General features: G+C 49.4%; 2 protein-coding genes across 5 annotated transcripts; both read left to right on the top strand.

Annotated features, from left to right (window-relative positions):
- Positions 1-1031: 1031 nt before the first annotated feature.
- Positions 1032-11777, top strand: MEAF6 (MYST/Esa1 associated factor 6). Of its 4 annotated transcripts, XR_014222084.1 has the most exons (9): positions 1032-1284; positions 1511-1626; positions 2561-2648; positions 3324-3369; positions 4610-4799; positions 9561-9590; positions 9765-9823; positions 10356-10389; positions 11106-11777. XR_014222084.1 is itself a non-coding variant. In XM_082233256.1 (8 exons), the coding sequence occupies exons 1-8, from the start codon at positions 1180-1182 to the stop codon at positions 11112-11114; spliced, it is 618 nt and encodes a 205-aa protein (XP_082089382.1). In that variant the 5' UTR covers positions 1033-1179; the 3' UTR covers positions 11115-11777. The 4 variants fall into 4 exon arrangements, 2 of the variants coding, with proteins under 2 accessions (XP_082089382.1, XP_082089383.1); XM_082233256.1 differs by lacking the exon at positions 9765-9823 and having other exon boundaries at positions 1033-1284; XR_014222085.1 differs by lacking the exon at positions 9561-9590 and having other exon boundaries at positions 1037-1284.
- Positions 11778-14215: 2438 nt separating this feature from the next.
- Positions 14216-18637, top strand: LOC309537533 (uncharacterized protein). The gene is made up of 5 exons (XM_082232417.1): positions 14216-14512; positions 15482-15538; positions 16232-16331; positions 17317-17498; positions 17932-18637. Exons 1-5 carry the CDS (start codon positions 14405-14407, stop codon positions 18052-18054), a joined length of 570 nt encoding a protein of 189 aa, XP_082088543.1. The 5' UTR covers positions 14216-14404; the 3' UTR covers positions 18055-18637.
- Positions 18638-19271: the final 634 nt, after the last annotated feature.

The following is a 19271-nucleotide window of genomic DNA, read 5'->3' as shown; positions in this document are numbered from 1 at the left end:
CAACCTGGTCTGAGATGGGCAGGTGAATGTGTTCTGTGGCTCTGCCCATGTACATTCAACTGAATGACCCACTTTATAATGCCAAACCCAACTGTGTGGACTCCCTAAGAAGATCACAATTGCTGTCAGCTTAGCAATTATTTCACTTACTGTGTTGTCCTAATGCATTCTCAGTTTCCGGCTTACAGTTTGTCTGGGGTGTACAAACCATGAGCTTAGGTTTGGATGATCTGCTACTGGCACAGAGGAGATAAAAGACAGCCAGTGATTAGAGTGCCAGTTTACAGCCTGGGAGACCAGGGTTTGAATCCCCACTCAGCCATGAAGCTCACTGGGTGAACTGGGGCCAGTCACTGCCTCTCAGCCTAACCTACTTCATCGGTTTGCTGTGAGAACAAAAATAGAAGGGCAACCATGTGCACCGCCTTGAACTCCTTGGAGGAAAAGGGATATAAGGTCACACATCACTCACTCCCTAAGACAGAGGGGCCTCTGCCACCTGGTTCAGGCCTGGTTCGAAATATAATTGCTTTCTGCTTCATAACAAATATTTGCTTCATCTTGCACCCATTGCCCCGTTGAAGGAATCCCAGGAACTTTTCCTGGCCTGTTGACATTCCCTAAATATATTTGAACGGAGGCGATAGTGCAACTCTTCTCCATCTCCTCTTCTGCTGAGTAACGTCAGAAAGGCAGAGGCTTGGGAGCCCAACTGTGAGTTGGCTTCCTGGCGGGGTGAGAGACCTCCCCAGGTGGAAGGGCGGCGGGAATCCGTGGGCCTGTGTCCGTCGGCTCCTCGACCCTTCCCAGCCCACTGATCGGCTGGGATTGGGACCGACGGGCGCTTCTAGATCTAAGAGGGAAGCGCGGGCGGAGCCTTCCGGCCCCTCCATCCTTCCTGCTGCTGCTTATCGAGAGCGGCTCCGCGGAGTGGAAGCCCCGCCGAAAGGGAGGGAGCTGGCAGGGCGGGGACTGCCGCCTGCGGGCCGCCCAACCGCCGCTTGGCTGCCTCCGCCTCCGCCTCCGCGCAAGGGCTGGCCCGACGGCGGGGAAGGAGGAGGCTCCAGCCTCTGCTGCTCCCAGCGGCTCCGCCCGGCATCGCGCTCCCGCTCGCCTGCCTGGGTCGGGCCTTCCTCTCGCCTCTCCTCCTGCCGCTCGCCCTCCTCCTTCTCGCGGGCGATGGCGGCGCTCCACGGGGCGGCCACCAAGGCCGGCGCCCCGCCGCAGATCCCGGACACCCGTCGCGAGTTGGCCGAGCTGGTTAAGCGCAAGCAGGAGCTGGCCGTGAGTAGGAGCCCCCCGACGCCGAGGGAGGGGAGGGGAGGGGCGAGCTAGGCCTGGGCGAAGATGATGATGATGCCCCTGGCCCGGGCAGTGTGGGCGCGGGCGCGGGGAGGGATGCCTTCTCTGTCCCTGCTCCTCCAAAAGCCCCCACCCACCGCGAGGCTCCCCTGCCGCCCCTCCCCACCGCGCGCTCGATGTTTCCTCTCTCCCTTCTGCCCTTTTGCAGGAGACGCTGGCCAACCTGGAGCGGCAGATCTACGCCTTCGAGGGCAGCTACCTAGAAGATACCCAGATGTACGGCAACATCATCCGAGGCTGGGACCGCTACCTGACCAACCAGAAGTGAGTGGAGGGCGGGGTGCAAAACAGAAAGCCGCCTTCAAAGAGGACTGGCGTCATGGGTAGCAACAGGAGACCTCTAGCAAAGCGCTTTGCAACTGCGCCAGGTCCACCCTGCTCTAAGTGATAAACCCTATAGCTCTCCTCTGGGGGGGTGTCCCATGGCCTGGACTGCTGCGGGTGACTCCCTGCTGCCCCCCTTCCACTTTGAGCTACTCCTTCCTTCTCCTCCCCCCACCCTCCACCTCCTGCCTCACCAGTGCTCCTTCCCTGATTTGGGGCAGGGGCTACAGCCACCTCTCTGGGGTCCAGGGTGTGTGTGTGTGTCACCCACTGGGCCTGGGCCTTAATCTGTTGTCATACAGCAGCCACAGTTTATTCTAGAGTCCAGAAGGCGGCCTGCAAAAGGGCACTCCCTCCCACTTCTTCTTGAGAAGAGAGGGGTGGTTTCCCCGTTTGAGGTGGTGGTTGTGGGGAGATGCTATTTCACAGGTCTGCCCTTGACTTACACCAGCCAATAGGAAGGCTGCTGGATCAGGCCAGTGACCCTTTTAGTTCAGCATCCTGTTCTCACAGTGGCCAACCAGATGCCCCAACGGGAAACTCACAAGCAGCACCTAAGGTCAAGAGCCCCCTCGTCTCCTGTAGTTTCTAGCAACTGGCATTCAGTAGTATTTACCTCCTCCGACCATGGAGGCAGAGCATAACCATTCTGGCTAGTAGCTGTGGATAGCCTTCTCCTCCATGAATTGGCCTAATCCTCTTCCAAAGCCGTCTTGGTTGGTGCCCAGCACTGCTTCCTGCAGGAGCAAGTTCCATAGTTTAACAATGTGCTGTGTAGCTGTCCTAAATATTCAGTTGAAGGTCCACAAATTCTAGTGTTTTGAGTCAGGGAGAAAAACTTGTTTCTATCTATTTTCTCCTCTCTTGCTTCCAGGAACTCCAACAGCAAGAATGACCGACGGAACCGCAAGTTCAAAGAAGCCGAGCGCCTTTTCAGCAAGTCTTCAGTCACATCAGCTGCTGTGAGTGCAACCTGGGGGCGAGGCCTGTGTTGTTTCTCTGAGGCCTCCCCCTCCTATGTCCTTTCTTCCACCCAAACACGTGGAAAGCATATTGCATGATTTCCAGTAACAGGTACTCAGAAGCATTGCTGCCCCCAACTTTGGGTCCTCCTCTAGGTAGTCTCCCTGTATCCTCCCCTATTGACAGGAAGAAGTCACTGAACTGATCCCTCAACTTCTCTAGACATCTTTCAGGTTGAGCAAACTGTGTTTATTTGTTATTTTGAAAGCATTGGAGTTATTCCTGTCCAGTTTTGGCCAGCCCTCTCGCACAACACACACCATTTGGGTCCTCCCAGTCTCCTTCCTTCCCACCTTGTCTTATTCAGGTGTAGTTTGTTCTTTGTCCTCCGAGCACTGAGGGAGGACCAATGCCAACCCTCCTGGGGCAGAGGAAGCTTCCCCCCATCACTAGATGCCTGAGATCCTGTCAAGGGAGATACTGCCAAAGCATAGAAAGTAGGGCAAGTACTTGGAGTGGGGTGGGAATTGCAACCTGTGCCTGTCCGATGGCACAATCTCGGAAGTCCAGCCAAATGTGGCACCTCTTTGAGTGGCCTGAGAAGGAGGCGATGGGGTGGAGTCTCCCAGAAGTTCCCACAATCCTCCTCAATCTGGTCTCTTTCGGTTTCCTAGGCGGTCAGCGCACTGGCAGGAGTTCAGGACCAGCTCATTGAAAAACGTAAGTTGGCCTTCCTTCCTGCTGAGCCCCCTTCCTGTCTTGTGAACTTGTCTCCACACTGCTCACTTCACAGATGCTGTGAAATCCAACTCAGAAGGTGCAGAGTTGGACTGTCCTGCTTCTGGAAGAGAGCAGGATTGAATGCCAAAAGCTCCCTGCACGTGGAAAACTTTTTTTTAAAATTAAATATTTTATTGAAGTACTGTAAATAAAAAAACCAATACAATAAAAACAATAGAAATATGTAAAAAGGGCAGTATATCTAGGTGAGACCGAATATTAGACTGGCAGAATACTTAAGACCATTAGGAAAACTGAATTTCATATTGTGCTGCAGAGAGAGAGTCCTGTGTGCTTGTTATTTATAATATAACACCAAACAGAGTAAAAATTTTCAGAGCCCTCCAAGCTTTTGCCACCAAGTAATTTAGGGGTTATTTTTTCAGCTAATGCTAAACTTCACATATTTTTATACCAAAGCAGAAGTCACAAGTCCTGCAAGGTTCTCCGTGAGAGCTGAAAACTTTGAGTTGCTCTTCCCACAGATTTAGTAAATAAAGCTGCAGTGAAGTTGTGTTGGGATATTTGAGGATTTTGGTCATTTCTTGACCAATTGTCCAGCATTTGAATGCCTGTGGGTGGAGGAACCACAGGTGGAGGAAGGTGCTTCTTTCCCCACATCCCCACTAACAATTCAGGCATCACATGGGCAATTTGCACTGGTACGTTGTGCCATCTGCATAGGATTTCCATGGAACACTCCCTCATGTAAGCCGAGGCTGGTTTATATAATTTGGATGACCATAGCACATAGAATCTATTGTCTGCATGTGCAGGTCTTTCTTCTGTGTAAGTATAAGGCCTAATAAAACAGACCAGTGAGAATATCTACTAATTCGGCACATTTGGCTGACACTAGGCCTTTCATGTGGAAAGCTCCTTCTCCATCAAGGAGAAGGGCAACCCTTGCATCACCCAAATCAGCCCATGTTTCTCACTTATTTACTCTTCCATTCTGCTCTGAGTTTTCTGAGATAAGAATAGGTTAGAAATATAATGGTGTTTTTTTTAAAGAAGATTACAGTAAATTGATAATTGATTCAGGTGTGGGTGCAAAAAGTGCATTTCCCCCCTGCTGTGGGGGCTTCCTTCCTGACCCCTGGGGGCTGGCTTTCTGGCCAGAGCCAATGAGAGCAGCTATTTCTCTGAGCTCTGAGGCGTGCCTGGATTTCTCCTTCAGGGGAGCCTGGCAGCGGGACGGAGAGCGACACCTCCCCAGACTTCCACAACCAGGAGAACGAACCGAGCCAAGAAGAAGCGGAAGAGCTGGATGGCTCCGTCCAAGGGGTGAAGCCCCAGAAGGCAGCATCCTCCACTTCGGGCAGCCACCACAGTAGCCACAAAAAACGGAAGAACAAAAATCGACACAGGTGAGGTGGGCGAGGGCTAAGTGTGTGGGCTGAGCTGGAGTTGGGGGTTTAGAGGGCACCTTCTCTTGAAGGGCAAATACCCTGCCAGAGGATTTCCCCCTCCGGCTTGGCACATATTTTGGTCTTGGAATCATAGAATTGTAGAGTTGGAAGGTACCCCCAAAGGGCATCTAGTCCAGCCCCCTGTGACACAGAAATCGCAGCTCAAGAACCCTTGCGGGATGGCCGTCCAACCTCTGGTTAAAAACCTCCCGTGAAGGAGAGTCTCGCCCTACCAAATCTTTCTTTTGAGGTGGGTGTTGAAGAGGACTCTTGGTGGCACAGAGCAGGGCTGGGGGACTGGATTTTGGGGCCACTTGGACAGGTGGGCAGGGGGAGTGCAGTGCAGCAGTTAGAGCAGTGCTTCCCAAACTTTTTCAGGACACCGCTGCCTTGGTTCCATAACCTCATCCCCAGTGCCCCCTACTCTGTAAAAAGCATTATTCAGAATAGTGGTTTGCATGACCCGTTAAGGTAGATGATAACACACTGGAATTCAAAACAGTAACAGTTAATTGCACATTTATTCAAAATCCAGTTAACGCTATTTAGCTTAATTATTTCAAGAAAACTGATGAACTTGATACGTTGATACCAGCTTTTCGAAGTCTGAGAGTTATTTACACCTCTAGCGGCCACCCCCCGCCACCCCTTTGCCTCTTAGTGCCCCCCTAAGGAATCACACTAGTGTTGGACTAAGATCTGGGAGACCAGAGTTCAAATCCCCACTCAGCCATGAAGTTCCCACTGGGTGACCTTGGGGGCTCTTGTCACTGTTCCCAGGCTAACCTACCGCACAGGGTTCTTGTGAGGATAAGATGTGCAGAGGGAGAACCAACCAATTCCACCTTGAATTCCTTGGATGGAAGGAGGTGGAGTAGGACTGTTGTGCATAAATAAAAATACATGTCAGGTCATAGGATGTTCAAGGTGTGATTGCAAAGGAAGAGGAAGCAGGAGAAGGTGCCTTCCTGACTCTTCCTTTACAGGCAAAATCCTGCCCCTTTCCTGTTACTGCGCAGGGCAATAGAAAAAGATGTTCCGTTAAAAAGCAGCCCATTTTGCCTGTAAAGGAAGAGTCGGGGGTGAGAGCACTTAGAGGGGGCTCCAGCTTGAGGTCTCAAGCCTTGCCTTGAATTTTCTTACACCTGATTCACCTGCCATCAGGGCTGAGAAAGCTAGGCGTGGTTTATTTTGTTTTGTTTGGAGCATTTGCGTCCTGCACTTCAGCCCCAAAGACTCCCAGAGCAGCTTAGACTAGTGGCCAAAATTGTGGAAACCTTTTGGAAAAGGTGTATTTCCGAGGTTTGATGGCTCATAACACCGCTTTTTTTTGGAGTAATACCATAAAATTATATATCAATGGAGAGGTAATTTAATGAAGAATGCAACATTAAGTTCACTTACCTGTATTCTGTAAAAAGTTGTACCCAAATAACCAGAACAGAGAAGCACAACTTCCTTAGGCTGATATGCAGTAGCGTTCCTTCATTTGAATGTAGCCAATGAGCATTTGAGTGTTTAGAGAGCAAATCAGGTGTCGTCTTGTTTTGGCAATGATCCAATCAGGTCACAGTAGGATTCAGCTGTTGATGTTATGTACTGGAGCTGAGAGGAGGACATTGGTCAGTGTGTTAGATGATTGCTATCAAGTTGGTTGGTTTTTTTTTTGGTTCTTTCATTTAGTGAGCTTGTAAAACGTAATAAAATTAAACAAATGGTGCAAAGAGTTGACTGGTAACCCAGAAAGCGATGTAAAATAGTACTATTAAGTGAACAAGGCTACAGTTATGAAGAAATTAGAAGAAAAATTGGTGGAAACTTAACTAAAGGTGGCATTTCTAAATTTTTGAAGAGCTATAAGGAGACTCAGTCACTACAAAATCAGACTGGTAAAGGCAGGAAAAGGTGCATAACAGCAAGTAACGACAGAAGAATTGAGAGACTTGTGGCTACATGGCAGAAAAATAATCTGGGTGTATACAAGATGACATGGCACAATGTAATGTGAAGTTGAGTGCAAGGACTGTTTGGCGCAGACTGCAGGAATATGTTCTAAATGCTAGAATTCCAAGGAAAAAGCCACAGTTATTTCTCAAACAAAGGCTGAAAAGATTAAACTGGGCTAAAACCCAACTGGACAGCAGAACAGTGGGACAGTGTTGTTTGGAGTGATGAGACCAAAATCTCCTTGCGTGAGGAGAAAAATCAGAGAAGATTTGCATCCTGCTTGCATTACACCTACCATGAAACACCCAGTTAGTGTTATGATCTGGGATTGTATGACAGCAAAAGCTGTGGGCAGAATTTGCATCATTAATGGGAATGTAAATGCCCCAAAATACATAAATGAAATACTTGAGCCCGAACTGAAGCGTTCCACATGTAATCTTTTCATAGACAATGAAGCATTTATAGAAATATTTATTTAATATTTAAACAGGATTTAGCTCCATGTCATGTTGCTGCTGTTTGCAAAAGGTGGTTTCAAGATAATCATATTCCACTGCTGGAATGGCCTGAGAATAGCCCAGACCTTAACCCAACCAAAAACCTATGGAGCCAACTAAAGAAACTTGTTAATCAGAAGCAACCCAGCAATAAAACCCAATTAATAGAGGCAATAATTCAATCTTGGTTTCGCATTATTACAGCTGCAGAACTAAAAAACTTGGTTCATTCCAAGGGAAGGCATCGTAATGCCGTAATTAAAGCTAAAGTTTACCCAACTAAGTATTAACTGACATGGTGAGAATTCTTGCATATCTCATTTTTTCTATGTGTTTCACGTTTCTTCTTTATGACTGCTGTTGTAATAAATAATCCTTCATAAAAGTTACTACATTACATTCTTCATTAAATGATCTTTACATTGATATAGAATTTTATGGTATTACTCCAAAAATGAAGTGGTGTTATGAGCCATCAAACCTCGGAAATACACTTTCCCCAAAAGGTTTCCACAATTTTGGCCACTAGAGTATATATGATCAAGACAAGACAATCCCTAACTGCAGGCTTACAGTCTATTAAAAACAAACAAACCATGAAAAACAAGGGAAACGGAACAGGGAGGGAAGAGGAAAATGAAAACCAAAACTCGGACACCAATTTCTGCACAGCTGTTCCTATATTGACCAGCTGGCACAGTTCAGGAGCAGGAGGTGCCTGATGGAGCTAGGCCTCTAGCAAAGCTGATGAAATGAGCCTTGCTGGTACCCATCTCTCCCACAGAGGCAGCCTGGGGTGAATGGCTGCCTGCAGGTGACAGTTGAGGGCAGAGGAGGCCCGATGGGGCTGGCCCGTCCCAGCAGAGCCAATCATTCTCTGCTTCTCAGCTCTCCCACTGCTGGAACGGCACCCGAAACAGCGTGGTGCATCACTTGGTGGACCAAAAGTTCCCCACCAGTAATGTAGAGGGAGGTAGCTTTATTTTAGTAAATTTTGATTCTTCATTCCAAGGAGCTCAGGGTGACAATTATGGTTCTTTCTTATCCTCTCAGCAGCTCTTGGGAGTAGGTTAGTCATGGTTCACCCAGTGACTCACTGTTCAGAGCCAGGCATTTGATTCACCACTGCTCCATGCTGACCCTCTTGAGCAAACCTATTTATGGGTTGAGGGGGGGGGGGAGAAGCCGCCCCAGGGATGCAGTTCAGGTCCACAGCAAGGGATGCTCCTAAATTAGTAGGGGTTTGCCAAGGGCCCATCTTCAAATAGGAAAGAGGCCTCCGTTGAGCAGATGACAGATGGAAAATGCAGGTGAAATGTCACCTCTAACTGCAGCATGTTATGGCTATTGGCATAGCCCCATCTGGGTCCAGGCTGCTCTGTAAGAGTGAGAGGGCAGGGACCTGCCCCACAGGGGTTGCAATTTAGGAAAGTGCAAAAGGTAGTGGTGGGAAAAGGGGACGAGGGGTGGAAAATGGGAGTCTGCCACAGTTTCACATCCTAGGTGGGCATTCAGAATATCTGGCAGCTGGGTAGAATCAAAGATTTACAGAGTTGATAGAGCTGGACAGGATTCCAGGATTCCAACCCTCTGCAGTGTAGGAGTTGCAGCTCAGGAATCCCCGACAGATGATGGCCCTCCAACCTCTGTTTAAACACCATTTATGTTGTGGGGCGCTTCAGGCTTTCCCTTCCTCCTGGGTTCTCCGGACCGGGAGTCTCATAGCCATGCTGTGTTTGATTGGTCTGTTGAAAATCCCAATCCCCCCAAGAATCCAGACCGGGGTTTGTGAGTGAGGCTGGCATGTGCGTGAATGTCTGGGACCGAATCCGTTCTGGTGCTGCTTATTCCTGCCTTTGCTCTCCCACCTTCCCGTGTCAGCTCCCTCCCACCCACTGCTACTCTGCCCTTAAGAGCTGCCTTTGCCCCCCTCCCCATCATCCTTCTTCCTCCTCACCTGCCTGTTCCCTCCCCCTGCAGCTCTTCTCCCCTTGAGCCCCATAAGAATGCTCCACAGAGCTTGTGGGGTGGGAGGTGGAATCTGTGGGGTGCCAGGCTGAGAGGCTGGGAGTGGGGTGGGGGGGGGAGTGGGAGGGATTTTAAAGGCCGGTGCTTGGTCATCAGATGCCCTATTCTGAAGTTTGGATCATCGCCACTGGCTCTGTTTTTATTTTTGAATAAACTTACTAGGGTGGCTAATCGACTAATTAATTTTAATTCCTTAGTATATTAATGTCTGTTGCTTTCTTCCTTTCAAATGCTGCCCCCTCAGCCCGTCTGGCATGTTTGATTATGACTTTGAGTAAGTTTGACTTGACTTAGTTCTTGTGCTGTGTTTATAGTCCGTAGACCTTTCTCCACACCAACCCCCCCTCCCCTGCTTTCATCTCTTCCCTCCCCCCCCATCCCCCACTCCTCCCTCCCGCCATGCCTGGTCAAAGCTATTCTAACCCATAGTTTATCTGTTTAATTGTAGGTATGTATATTAGGTTAGGCTGGCAAGTTTTTTAAAATACAGACAAAAGCGCATTGGAGGTAACTTTTTATTTAATAACCTTGGCAATATTCAATCAGCTTCCTTCTTCCGCTTCCTTTACATCATTTTAAAAAGCAGATAAACTTCTGTTGGGGTTTTGAAAACTTGATTTTTCTTGCTTTGCTTTTCTGAAGCCAATGGCCCATGTTGGACTTGGCATTTTTCCCACCCCGCTGCAGAGAAACACGAAGCCTTTGATTTGGCTGGGGTAGCCAAATCCTCTTTCAATCTGACATCCGCTCTCTCCTCAAAAGAGCTGCACTCTTTAACCTGCTAACATAGCGCATGACATGTTAACTCAGTCTATGGATGCTGGCTAACTCTCTAATTCATTTTCCTTCTGATTGTGTGGGTAGAAAACTGCATTTCTGTGCAGGGTTGGGGTATATTGTTGGGATGGGGGCAGATTCTGCTTTGGCCTGGCTGAATTGGCAACTGGGGACAAATTAACCACATTCTGTGGCTTGGTTTTTGGATCTGACTTTTCCCTGAATCTCATCTGAAAGCTCCTTTCTCTTTCCTTCCTTGCAGGATTGATCTCAAATTGAACAAAAAGCCCCGAGCTGTAAGTATCATCCTCTGACCTTGGAATGCCCTTCTCCACCCCCTACCTTCAATCCCCTGCCCTCCCTCTTCACCCAGTTCTTCTTTCAATGGCAGAATTCTGGGATGGGGAGGGTGGATTAGGAGTTAAGACAAATCCCATCTTTTCACTAAAGGGTGAATCCTTCCTCTACTCGTCCTCCACTTAATGAATAGAGGGCAATGTGTCTAAGTGGTTAAGCTTCAAGATGTTTTTCTTCACACACCTAAATAGAATTAAATTATGGAACTTCAGCAGGAGGCAGGGATGGCCACCAACTTGGGTGGATTTAAAAGATTAGACAAATTCATGGAAAGAGTTGTCCTAGCCGTGATGGCTGCACTCTGCCTCCACATTGGAGGCAGTAATCCTTCTGAATCCCAGTTGCTGGAAACCCTTGGAGGGGAGACTGCTTTTATGCTTGGGTCCTGCTTGCTGGTTTCCCACTGCAACATCTGGTTGGCCGTTGTGAAAAGAGGATGCTGGACTAGTTGGCCTGAACCAGCAGGCAGTTACGTTCCCATGTTTTCACCAAAGGCAGTGTTTACGTCCGCCTTTCTCTCTGGCATTGCCCCTGCTGAGCTAAATCTTCCTCCCTCTCCCCACACTGAATGCAAAGAGTGGGGTGGGATTCTGAAGCAGCAGTTTGTGGGAGCAGCTGTCCTGATGCCCTGCCACCTTATTCTTTCCTGCCACAGGATTACTAGATGCCTCCAAGCTGAATCTTCCAAGAGCCTGTCTGCCTTCCGCCCCAAATCCCAGCCCTCACCAGGAGACTGAATAAGCACAAGGCCAGCTCTTTCCCATCCCAGACTGCCCAGGTCTCCTGGCTCAGCTCAGCTCAGATGATGTTGATGGGGACAATCTGTGACAGCAGCAGCAGCAGCTGCTCCTTCTTTGCTTCCTTCCTTCTCAGCTGTTCGGTGACAGACGCCCACCTTGGATTGGCCAACCTCACTGCTGCTGTTTCATCATGTGTAAAATAACCATCAGGAAATGCTCTTGTTGATGTTTCCTTCTGTTTCTTCTGGTTGATTATAACCCATTTTTTTGTCTCATGGTGTTGCTTTTTTAAAAAACAACAACAACAACAAACCTTGATATTTAAATTACAACTTTTTTAAAAAGAAGAAAGAAAAGAAATGGTCCAGCTGTGCTGCCCCCTTGTCTATGTAGGTCCTTTTCCCTCTTGTTGGAGCCTGACTGTGGTGATGCTGGGGGAACTACTTCAAAGAGGCAGCGGGTTGGAGCAGGAAGGTGACTATTTAATTCTCCTGATGCTTGAGAGGGATGAAGGCGGTGGGGGCAGAGTCTCTCTCTTTTTAAAAAACACTTCTGTCTTTTGTTTGTAAATAAAGCCATCAAACTTCCATCTCACTGAGCTTGTTTCTGAGCGGGGGGGGGGGGGGACCTAGCTGGCCAGCCAGCCTGGGTCAGGGCCAGATCCTGCTGGTGGTGGTCTGCAAGGCACCATTGCATCAAGACAGGGAAGCCCTTTTGCAGCCAAGAGCTCTGGGGAGAGGCAAGCAGGTCCTAGCAGGAGCACCTGGGCAAGTGCTGGGGAGGGGGGCTTGGGAAGGAGCTCTCTGATGTCTGTGCTGGCGAGTTTTGTCGGCTCACCTGATTGTGGCCGTTCATGGATCCAGCCTGAAGCACTTGGGAGAGGCCTTCTGAGACGTGGGGACGCCAGGTGGTTGTGGGATTTGGCACCTTCTTGTTAGCAGGGAGCAAAGGAACCAGAGACATGGATTTCCAAAACAAGCACCTGAAAATCACCCAGTTCTGCTTTCATCATTTGGGCTGTTCCAGTTTTGCACTCTGTTGTCACACCTCCCTGAATTTCAAGGATTCAAAATTACGGGAATGGTGGAGAAATTTCTGTGACTGAAGATGCAGGAGCATCACCTGGGCAGGTGTGTGAAATGTGTGCAACCACCTTCATGGACAAGTCTGCTGTCCGCCTCCCCTCTGGCCCATCCCCTTTTCTCACCACTCCTCCCCCTGCCAATCAGCATTTAAACAAAGGCAACTCAGACAGAGGAATCCAGCTAGGAAGTAATCAGCCAAGAGTACCTTCAGCCTAGATGTTAAAAGTCAGACCCTACAACCAAACCTCGCACCAACACCAAGATAAATCACAAGTCAGCTCCCTTTGCCACATTGGAACCCCTTTAGCATTTAAACTTACATTGCAGTAAAGATGTCAAGAAAGCCATTGAAAGGAGGATAACAAGTTAGGCAAACTGCACTGGGACACCTGGCTTCTAATGGGGTTCCTGGGGTTCCCAAGGGAAGTATTGGGAATTTCTGGGGCTGGGCCCTGACATTAGGCAGAGTAAGGCAGCCAACATAGGCAAAAGATCTTGGGTGTTAAGTAAAGGCAGCATATTTTCAGTTGATTTATTATTACTGCCATTTTGTATTGCAGCCAGGAAGAGGAAGATCAATCCGTATTTATTTGTAAAAATATTTGTATACTGCTATATCATCCAAAGTATATCAAAGCTGTTTACAAAAATAAAAACCACCACCCACTTTGGGAACTACTGTATTAAACTTTTTAAATATTGACCCTGGGTGAGTTGTTGCTTGTCTCTACAAGGAAGTGGAGGCATCTTCACCTTGGGACAAGGGTGGGGAGACTTCACTCCCTCCACCCCCGCAAACTGGCAAGCCTCCTTGCTTGGCTCCTTGTAGAGTGACTGTGTTTGGGATTTGCAATGGGGAGGTATGAATCTGGCTCTTGGCAAGTAATGAATCTAGCTCTCCTTGAGGTCAGGCACCTGCACCAAAGAGAACTAATATCTGTGAGCCTCCCTTATGAAGGCTTCCTTTGCAGAGCTGCCCAAGGGAGATTTGCTCCCCTCTGAGAGGACTTCTGTGCCCCTTAAAGGTAAAGGGATCCCTGACCATTAGGTCCAGTCGTGGCTGACTTGGGGGTTGCGGCGCTCATCTCGCTTTATTGGCCAAGGGAGCCGGTGTACAGCTTCCGGGTCATGTGGCCAGCATGACCAAACCACTTCTGGCGAACCAGAGCAGCGCACAGAAACGCCGTTTACCTTCCCGCTGGAGTGGTATCTATTTATCTACTTGAACTTTGACGTGCTTTCGAACTGCTAGGTTGGCAGGAGCAGGGACCGAGCAACGGGAGCTCACCCCGTCGCAGGGATTCGAACCACCGACCTTCTGATTGGCAAGTCCTAGGCTCTGTGGTTTAACCCACAGTGCCACCCACGTTCCTCTGTGCCCCTTAGGAGCTTGCAAATTGTGCAGAGCTCCAGTCTGCATTAGCAGCAAGAACTGCTTCCATCTTGGAGCCCCAGGCAGTGTCTGTGTGGCTCGTGGGAGGTCTCTTAGCCAGCCACTGGCCAGCCCTGCTTAGCTTTCAGCAAGCGAGTGGCTCTGTGGGCCTTCAGGTGTGGCTGGGACCTGAGGTTTGGGAGCCCGGTAACCTGTTCCCAGAGCACCAGCAATGCCTGGAAATGAGAGGCAAGGAGAGACGAGATTAAGACCTAATGAAAGGGCTAATCCCCCTTCCTCTCTTGCACTGATCCTCTTGGGTCAGGCAGGCGCTTATCCCTCCCAAGGCAGCATCCCAGAGGGGAAGCCACAATCCCAGTCTCTGTCTTGGGCACCTGGTTTTGTTTGCAGCAGTGGAGCGAGAGCAGGTGAAGATGGCACTCTGCTGGGTGGGATGGGTCAGGGCAGGCATCCTGGGGGCAGGAGGCAAATTCTGCACAACATGCCTCTGTGTCTGTCTGTCTGTCTGTCTGTCTCTCTCTCTCTCTCTCTCTCTCTCTCGTTTGTGTGTGTGTGTGTGTGTGTGTGTGTGTGTGTGAGAGAGAGAGAGAGAGAGAGAGAGAGAGAGAGATGCAATGTCATCCATGACAAATATCAGGAAAGAAGATGTGATGTAGTCATTAGCTGATCCTGGGCACTTCCTGCCTTTTTGGTGTTTATAAGACCCAGTTTCTCTTCTTTCTTCTGCAGAGGCGCCATGGTGCCCCACAAGAGGCTGCTCCACCCCAGAGCTGGCTTCAAGTTGCTTTTGGCGCTGGTGCCAAAAGCTCTGGATGGGCTTCTTCTCCTCTGGCGAGCCGTGTGGGTTAGTATATGTGGAGTAGTGTAGGATTTCCATTAGCAGGCTGGGAGTAGTCCTATGACTGGGTGAAACAACACCAGCTCATGTTTTCCCCTCTGGGATCAGTCAGCCAAAGGGGAGGAGCCTTTCAGATCACTGAGTTTTGCCTTTGCACGAACGGACCTTGCTGAACTTTTGCGGTGGGGTGGGCAGGGGTGAAACGGCGCCATTTAGGCACCGGCTACACCCCCATCTCTGCCAGTGTTGTGGGCTTGCAACTGACCCTTTGATGCAATATGGACAGGGTTTGTTGTTGTTTTTCAAGAAGAAACAACATTCCAGTTAGTGATGGCTTTTCCAGAGTAACATTTGGCTCTCAAAATCATTTGGTGGGGAAAGAGCTAGAGAACATACATTTCACTTTTAAATTTTGAAAAGTTTGCATGTTGGTTAGCAGACCCTCCCTATTTTCCAAGGACAGTCCTGGATTTACAGAAGCCATCTCGGTTTCTGATTTGATCCCAGAATGTCCCACTTTCCCTTAGGATGTCTCTATTTTCATCAAAGAAATGTTGGAGGGTATGGGTTAGAGTGAATTGGGGGAGGTTCTGTGGGGTTTGTGTGTGGGTTTTAAACTCCCTTGTTAATTGTGTCTTGTTTTTTAAACTCTACTTCCTACTCCTTATTTATTTGTTTCATAATACCGATCTATTGCTTGATTGTAAAAAAACAACAACCCTCAAAGTGGTTTACAAAGAGAATACAGCAATAAATTTATCAGAAAAACAACTTTAAAACAACACAAGGCATTCAAAAGATAAAACCAATAAAACAGATTAAAACCCACATCAGCTTTCTAAGCATCTGCATAGGCTTGTCTAAACAAAAATGTTTTTAGCAGGTGCCGGAAAAGAGTGCAATGAACGTCCCTGCCTGAAACGGGGTGGGAGGGATTTCCTTGCCTTTCTAACTTCTCTCTTTCCACCTCCACAGGTTATCTTGTTCTGTTACAAGCTTTGCTGGGAATCCGCCTTTGACCTTGTGCAGGAGGTAACAGCCCTGAATCTTGCAAGTAACCCCCCACCCCAATGCCACCTCTATCCAAGCTAAAAACACACCTCAGCCTTCAGGGTGTCAGAGTGTTATAAAGGCTGGGGGTCTAAAATACTGTTATATGCAACCCCAGTCTCCGAATTGTGAGAGCATCCTGGGGTTCCAGGAGCTTACCCACGGTTCGGTTTTCTTGGAATGAAGGTCAGAGAAGACTGATGTCTTTAGGGTACATAGTTTTATTTACACATATATACAATCTGAGGATGAAGATGGAGGGGCTCACATCGTCAACACCCCAACAGATCTTGCTTCTCCATTAGTCACAGCTTTGGATCCAGCACAGAGGGAGCATGTCTCTGTGTCTCCAGCTTCCAGCTCGCTCTGGCTGCTGTTCTCCTACCCAGCAGCTAGGACTGGTGGTGGATGTAAGCCCCCCCCCCCATTAACCCAGTGGGAACCATCACTCAGCTGTACCTTTTGCTACCTGGCTCATTCTTTTGGGATGCTGATGAGGACACTTAAGTGGCCAGCTAAGGTCATTGTTTTAACTTGTCTGACTAGTTTGGCAAACTCTAACTAACCATCACTGGGTACAGGACCCCAAGAATTGGAAGGGACTAGACTGACCCCCCCTCCAAATCCACAACAAAACCTTGAGTTTCATGTTCTCACCCTCTGTTGCTGTCTTAGGCTTGTTCGTCAATGACTTCATGGCTGGAGGACATCGGTGAAGCCCACCAAGGAGATGGGCTCCTCTCCTCACCACCAACCCCTGAGCCCCAAGAGGCAGGTTTGTAGACTTACGATGGGCATGTTGGAGGGGGGGGGAAGGGAGCGAGATGAAGGGGTTACATCTTCTCATACAAGGACTGGCCTTCCATCCTGCTCTCTGTGCAAAGGAGCCCATCTAATCCAGCATCTCGTTCTCACAGTGGCCAAATAGATACCTGTGGGAAACCCACAAGCAGGATCCTGCCCACCTGTGATTCCAGGGCATGCTGCCTCTGACAGTGAAGGTGGAACTCAGCCATTGCGGCTAGTAGCCTTTGGTAGCTTTATCCTCCACAAATTTGTCCATCCAAGTGGGTAGCCATCACTGCCTTCAAGAGTGTGTGCCATAGTTTGGTGGGGAGAGTGCTGCCGTTGCACTCAAGGCCTGCTTTCGGTTTTCCCTTTGGGGCATGAGGTTGGTTGGCCACAGTGAAAACAGGAGGCTGGACTAGATGGCCTGATCCAGCTGCTGCAGGCCTCTTCTTAGTTTTTTTTAATGATTCCTAAATGGAACTTCCATGGACAGAATCATGGAATGGTGGTGAGCAAGAGTGAGAGTTGGCCATTGCTCTCACATCTTGCTTGTGGGCTTCCCTTTGGGGACATCTGGTTGGCTACTGTGAGGACAGGATGCTGGGCTAGATGGGTCCCCATATGGCCAGATCCAATGGCATCTCCTTCCATTCCACCCCATTAGTCCATGGAAACCAGCTTTGTCCACCTTAGGAGCAAATGGCTCTCCAGGGTCTCAGGCCGAGAGAAGGGTATTTCCCCCCTACAGTTTGGGATTGTGTTAGCAGAAGATGCCAGGGACTGAGGTTGGGACCTTCTGCAAAGACTCTGTTGCCACCAACCTCTGGGTTTATTGTCTGAGGGTTGCCTGAAGTTCACAGGCAGAGGCAGTTGGGGCAAGGTATCTAACATCCTGCGTCACAGGGGGTTGAACTAGAGATGAGCCTTTGATCCCTCCCTACTCTACGATTCTATGATCTTGGTGTTTCCAGGTGCTGAGAAGTTGGGGAAGATGGTGCAGATGCTCCAGGAGTCCAGCAGCACCATGCTGGGGCAGCTGGTGAGTCTGGAGGCCGAGGTGCAGCACATCAGCCAGGAGCTGCGAGCTGAGAAGCTCCTGTGGAGCAGCCGCTACCTGGAGCTGCTCAGGGAGCAGCAAGAACTGCTTGTGCAGGTGGGCCTGGAGCGGAAACCCCCCTTTCCCAGGAGTCACTTCCCCTAGGCTCCTCTTCAGCTGGAAAGATGGTAGGGCAGGGGTGGGGGGCACATCTGTACCCCGCCCCCAAAGCTGTCAGGACTTGCAGCTCTTGCCATTCTTCCTGGCTGTTCTGGGGCTGATGGGAATTGGAGTCTCAGTGGAATGGGCTACCTGGGCAGGTGATGGACTCTCCTTCATTGTGGGTGGATGGACAGGGATTATTTAGCTGTGATATCTGGAGTGCAGTGGGTTGGACTAGATGACCCCACAGGGTAGTTGTGAGGCTAAAATGGAGGGAGTGGGCGAAGAACCGCCTAGGCCACCTTGAGCTCCTTGAAGGAAAAAAGTGATATATAAATGCAACAAGTAAAATAATAAATGAATGAATCAAGCCCTCTGTTTGGTGCAGTTCCAAAGGCAGGACCAGACTCTGTGGCTGCAGGACATGGAAGGGAAGAGCGATGCCCAAGAGGCCCTGGGATGCTACACAGGGGCTGGTGGCCAGAGGACACAGGCTGCAGCAGGCAAGTGAGCCCAAAGGACAGGGGATCACAAGCTGGTGATGGAAGGGGAAGCTATAAGGTGGCAGAGGAGGAGAACTTGCAGGGTAGCGAGATGCTGGAGGGGTGGTGGAAGTAGGCAAGAAGCTGGTTTCTCCCAAATGGGCTTTGCTGCTGTGAGTTTCAGCCTGCAATATGTTTCACCACCTGTATATTGTTCTGCTTCCTTTCAGAGCTTCCCTCTCCTTAGTCTTACAGACTAGGAACAGAAGCCGGATGAAAACAAGAGAGGCATGCTCAAAGTTGCACAAAGAGCCCCTTGTGGAAGGAGAACTGGAACCCACGTCTCTGTTCCTAGCCCCTTGGATTGCACAGGCTCACTGATAAAATAAACAGGATTAAATAATCTAGGGGTTGCTATATTTCAAAAAGTGAAAATCTGGACACAAAAGTTGTTGAGCTTTTGAGCAGGTGCCGGAAAAGAGTGCAATGAAGGCCTCTGCCTGATGTCAATAGGCAGGGAATTCCAGAGTGTAGACGCCGCAGGCTGTGAGCTTCCTTTCTGACATTCCTCAAATGTGGAAGCAACAGCGTCCCAGAGGGTGGCAAGGAGAGGGGTGGAGAAAGGCAGCCATCCTGTGCATTGTGGTTCAGACAGTCCAGAGACACTGGACACTGTTTCCGATGGCCAGATCCCAGCGATGTCCAGGAAATTCCGGATGTATGGCAACCCTAAATAATCCCAGAGCCAGAACCTTTGTGACAAGGGGGCCTCTGGGCTATACTGGGTTGCCTTCAGGTGGCTGGGGGGGGGGGGTTTGGTCAGATAACTCCATACCCTCCCAACATTTCTCCAATGAAATTAGGGGCATACTAAGGAAAGTGGGATATTCCAGGATCAAATCAGAAACGGGAATGGCTTCTCCAAATCAGGGACGTCCCTGGAAAAGAGCGACACTTGGAGGGTCTGTAACTAGGCCCATTTGGAGTCATGTCCTCCATGAGAATTTTATTGCCTGAGATTCAGAAGAAACTCCAGGCTATGGGGGCTTGATCAGATAAAGCTCCAAGGGTCTCCAAGAGGCAAACAGATGGATGCAAACAGGAATGGGGCAGGGGGACACACAACATTTGTGTGTGTCCTTGGCTGGTGGGTTGGCACCTCTCTCTGCCTGCATTCTGACCATGGTGTGTGGTGCTTTTGGTGCTATAGGGGGTGATGCCACTAGGTGGCACCCATAGCCTTCTC

This window comes from Podarcis vaucheri (assembly GCF_965113315.1).
Source record: "Podarcis vaucheri genome assembly, chromosome: 7".
NCBI classification, from domain to species: domain Eukaryota; kingdom Metazoa; phylum Chordata; class Lepidosauria; order Squamata; family Lacertidae; genus Podarcis; species Podarcis vaucheri.
The sequence above is the reverse complement of the archived record's forward strand: the minus strand, read 5'-3'. Positions and strand labels throughout refer to the sequence as shown.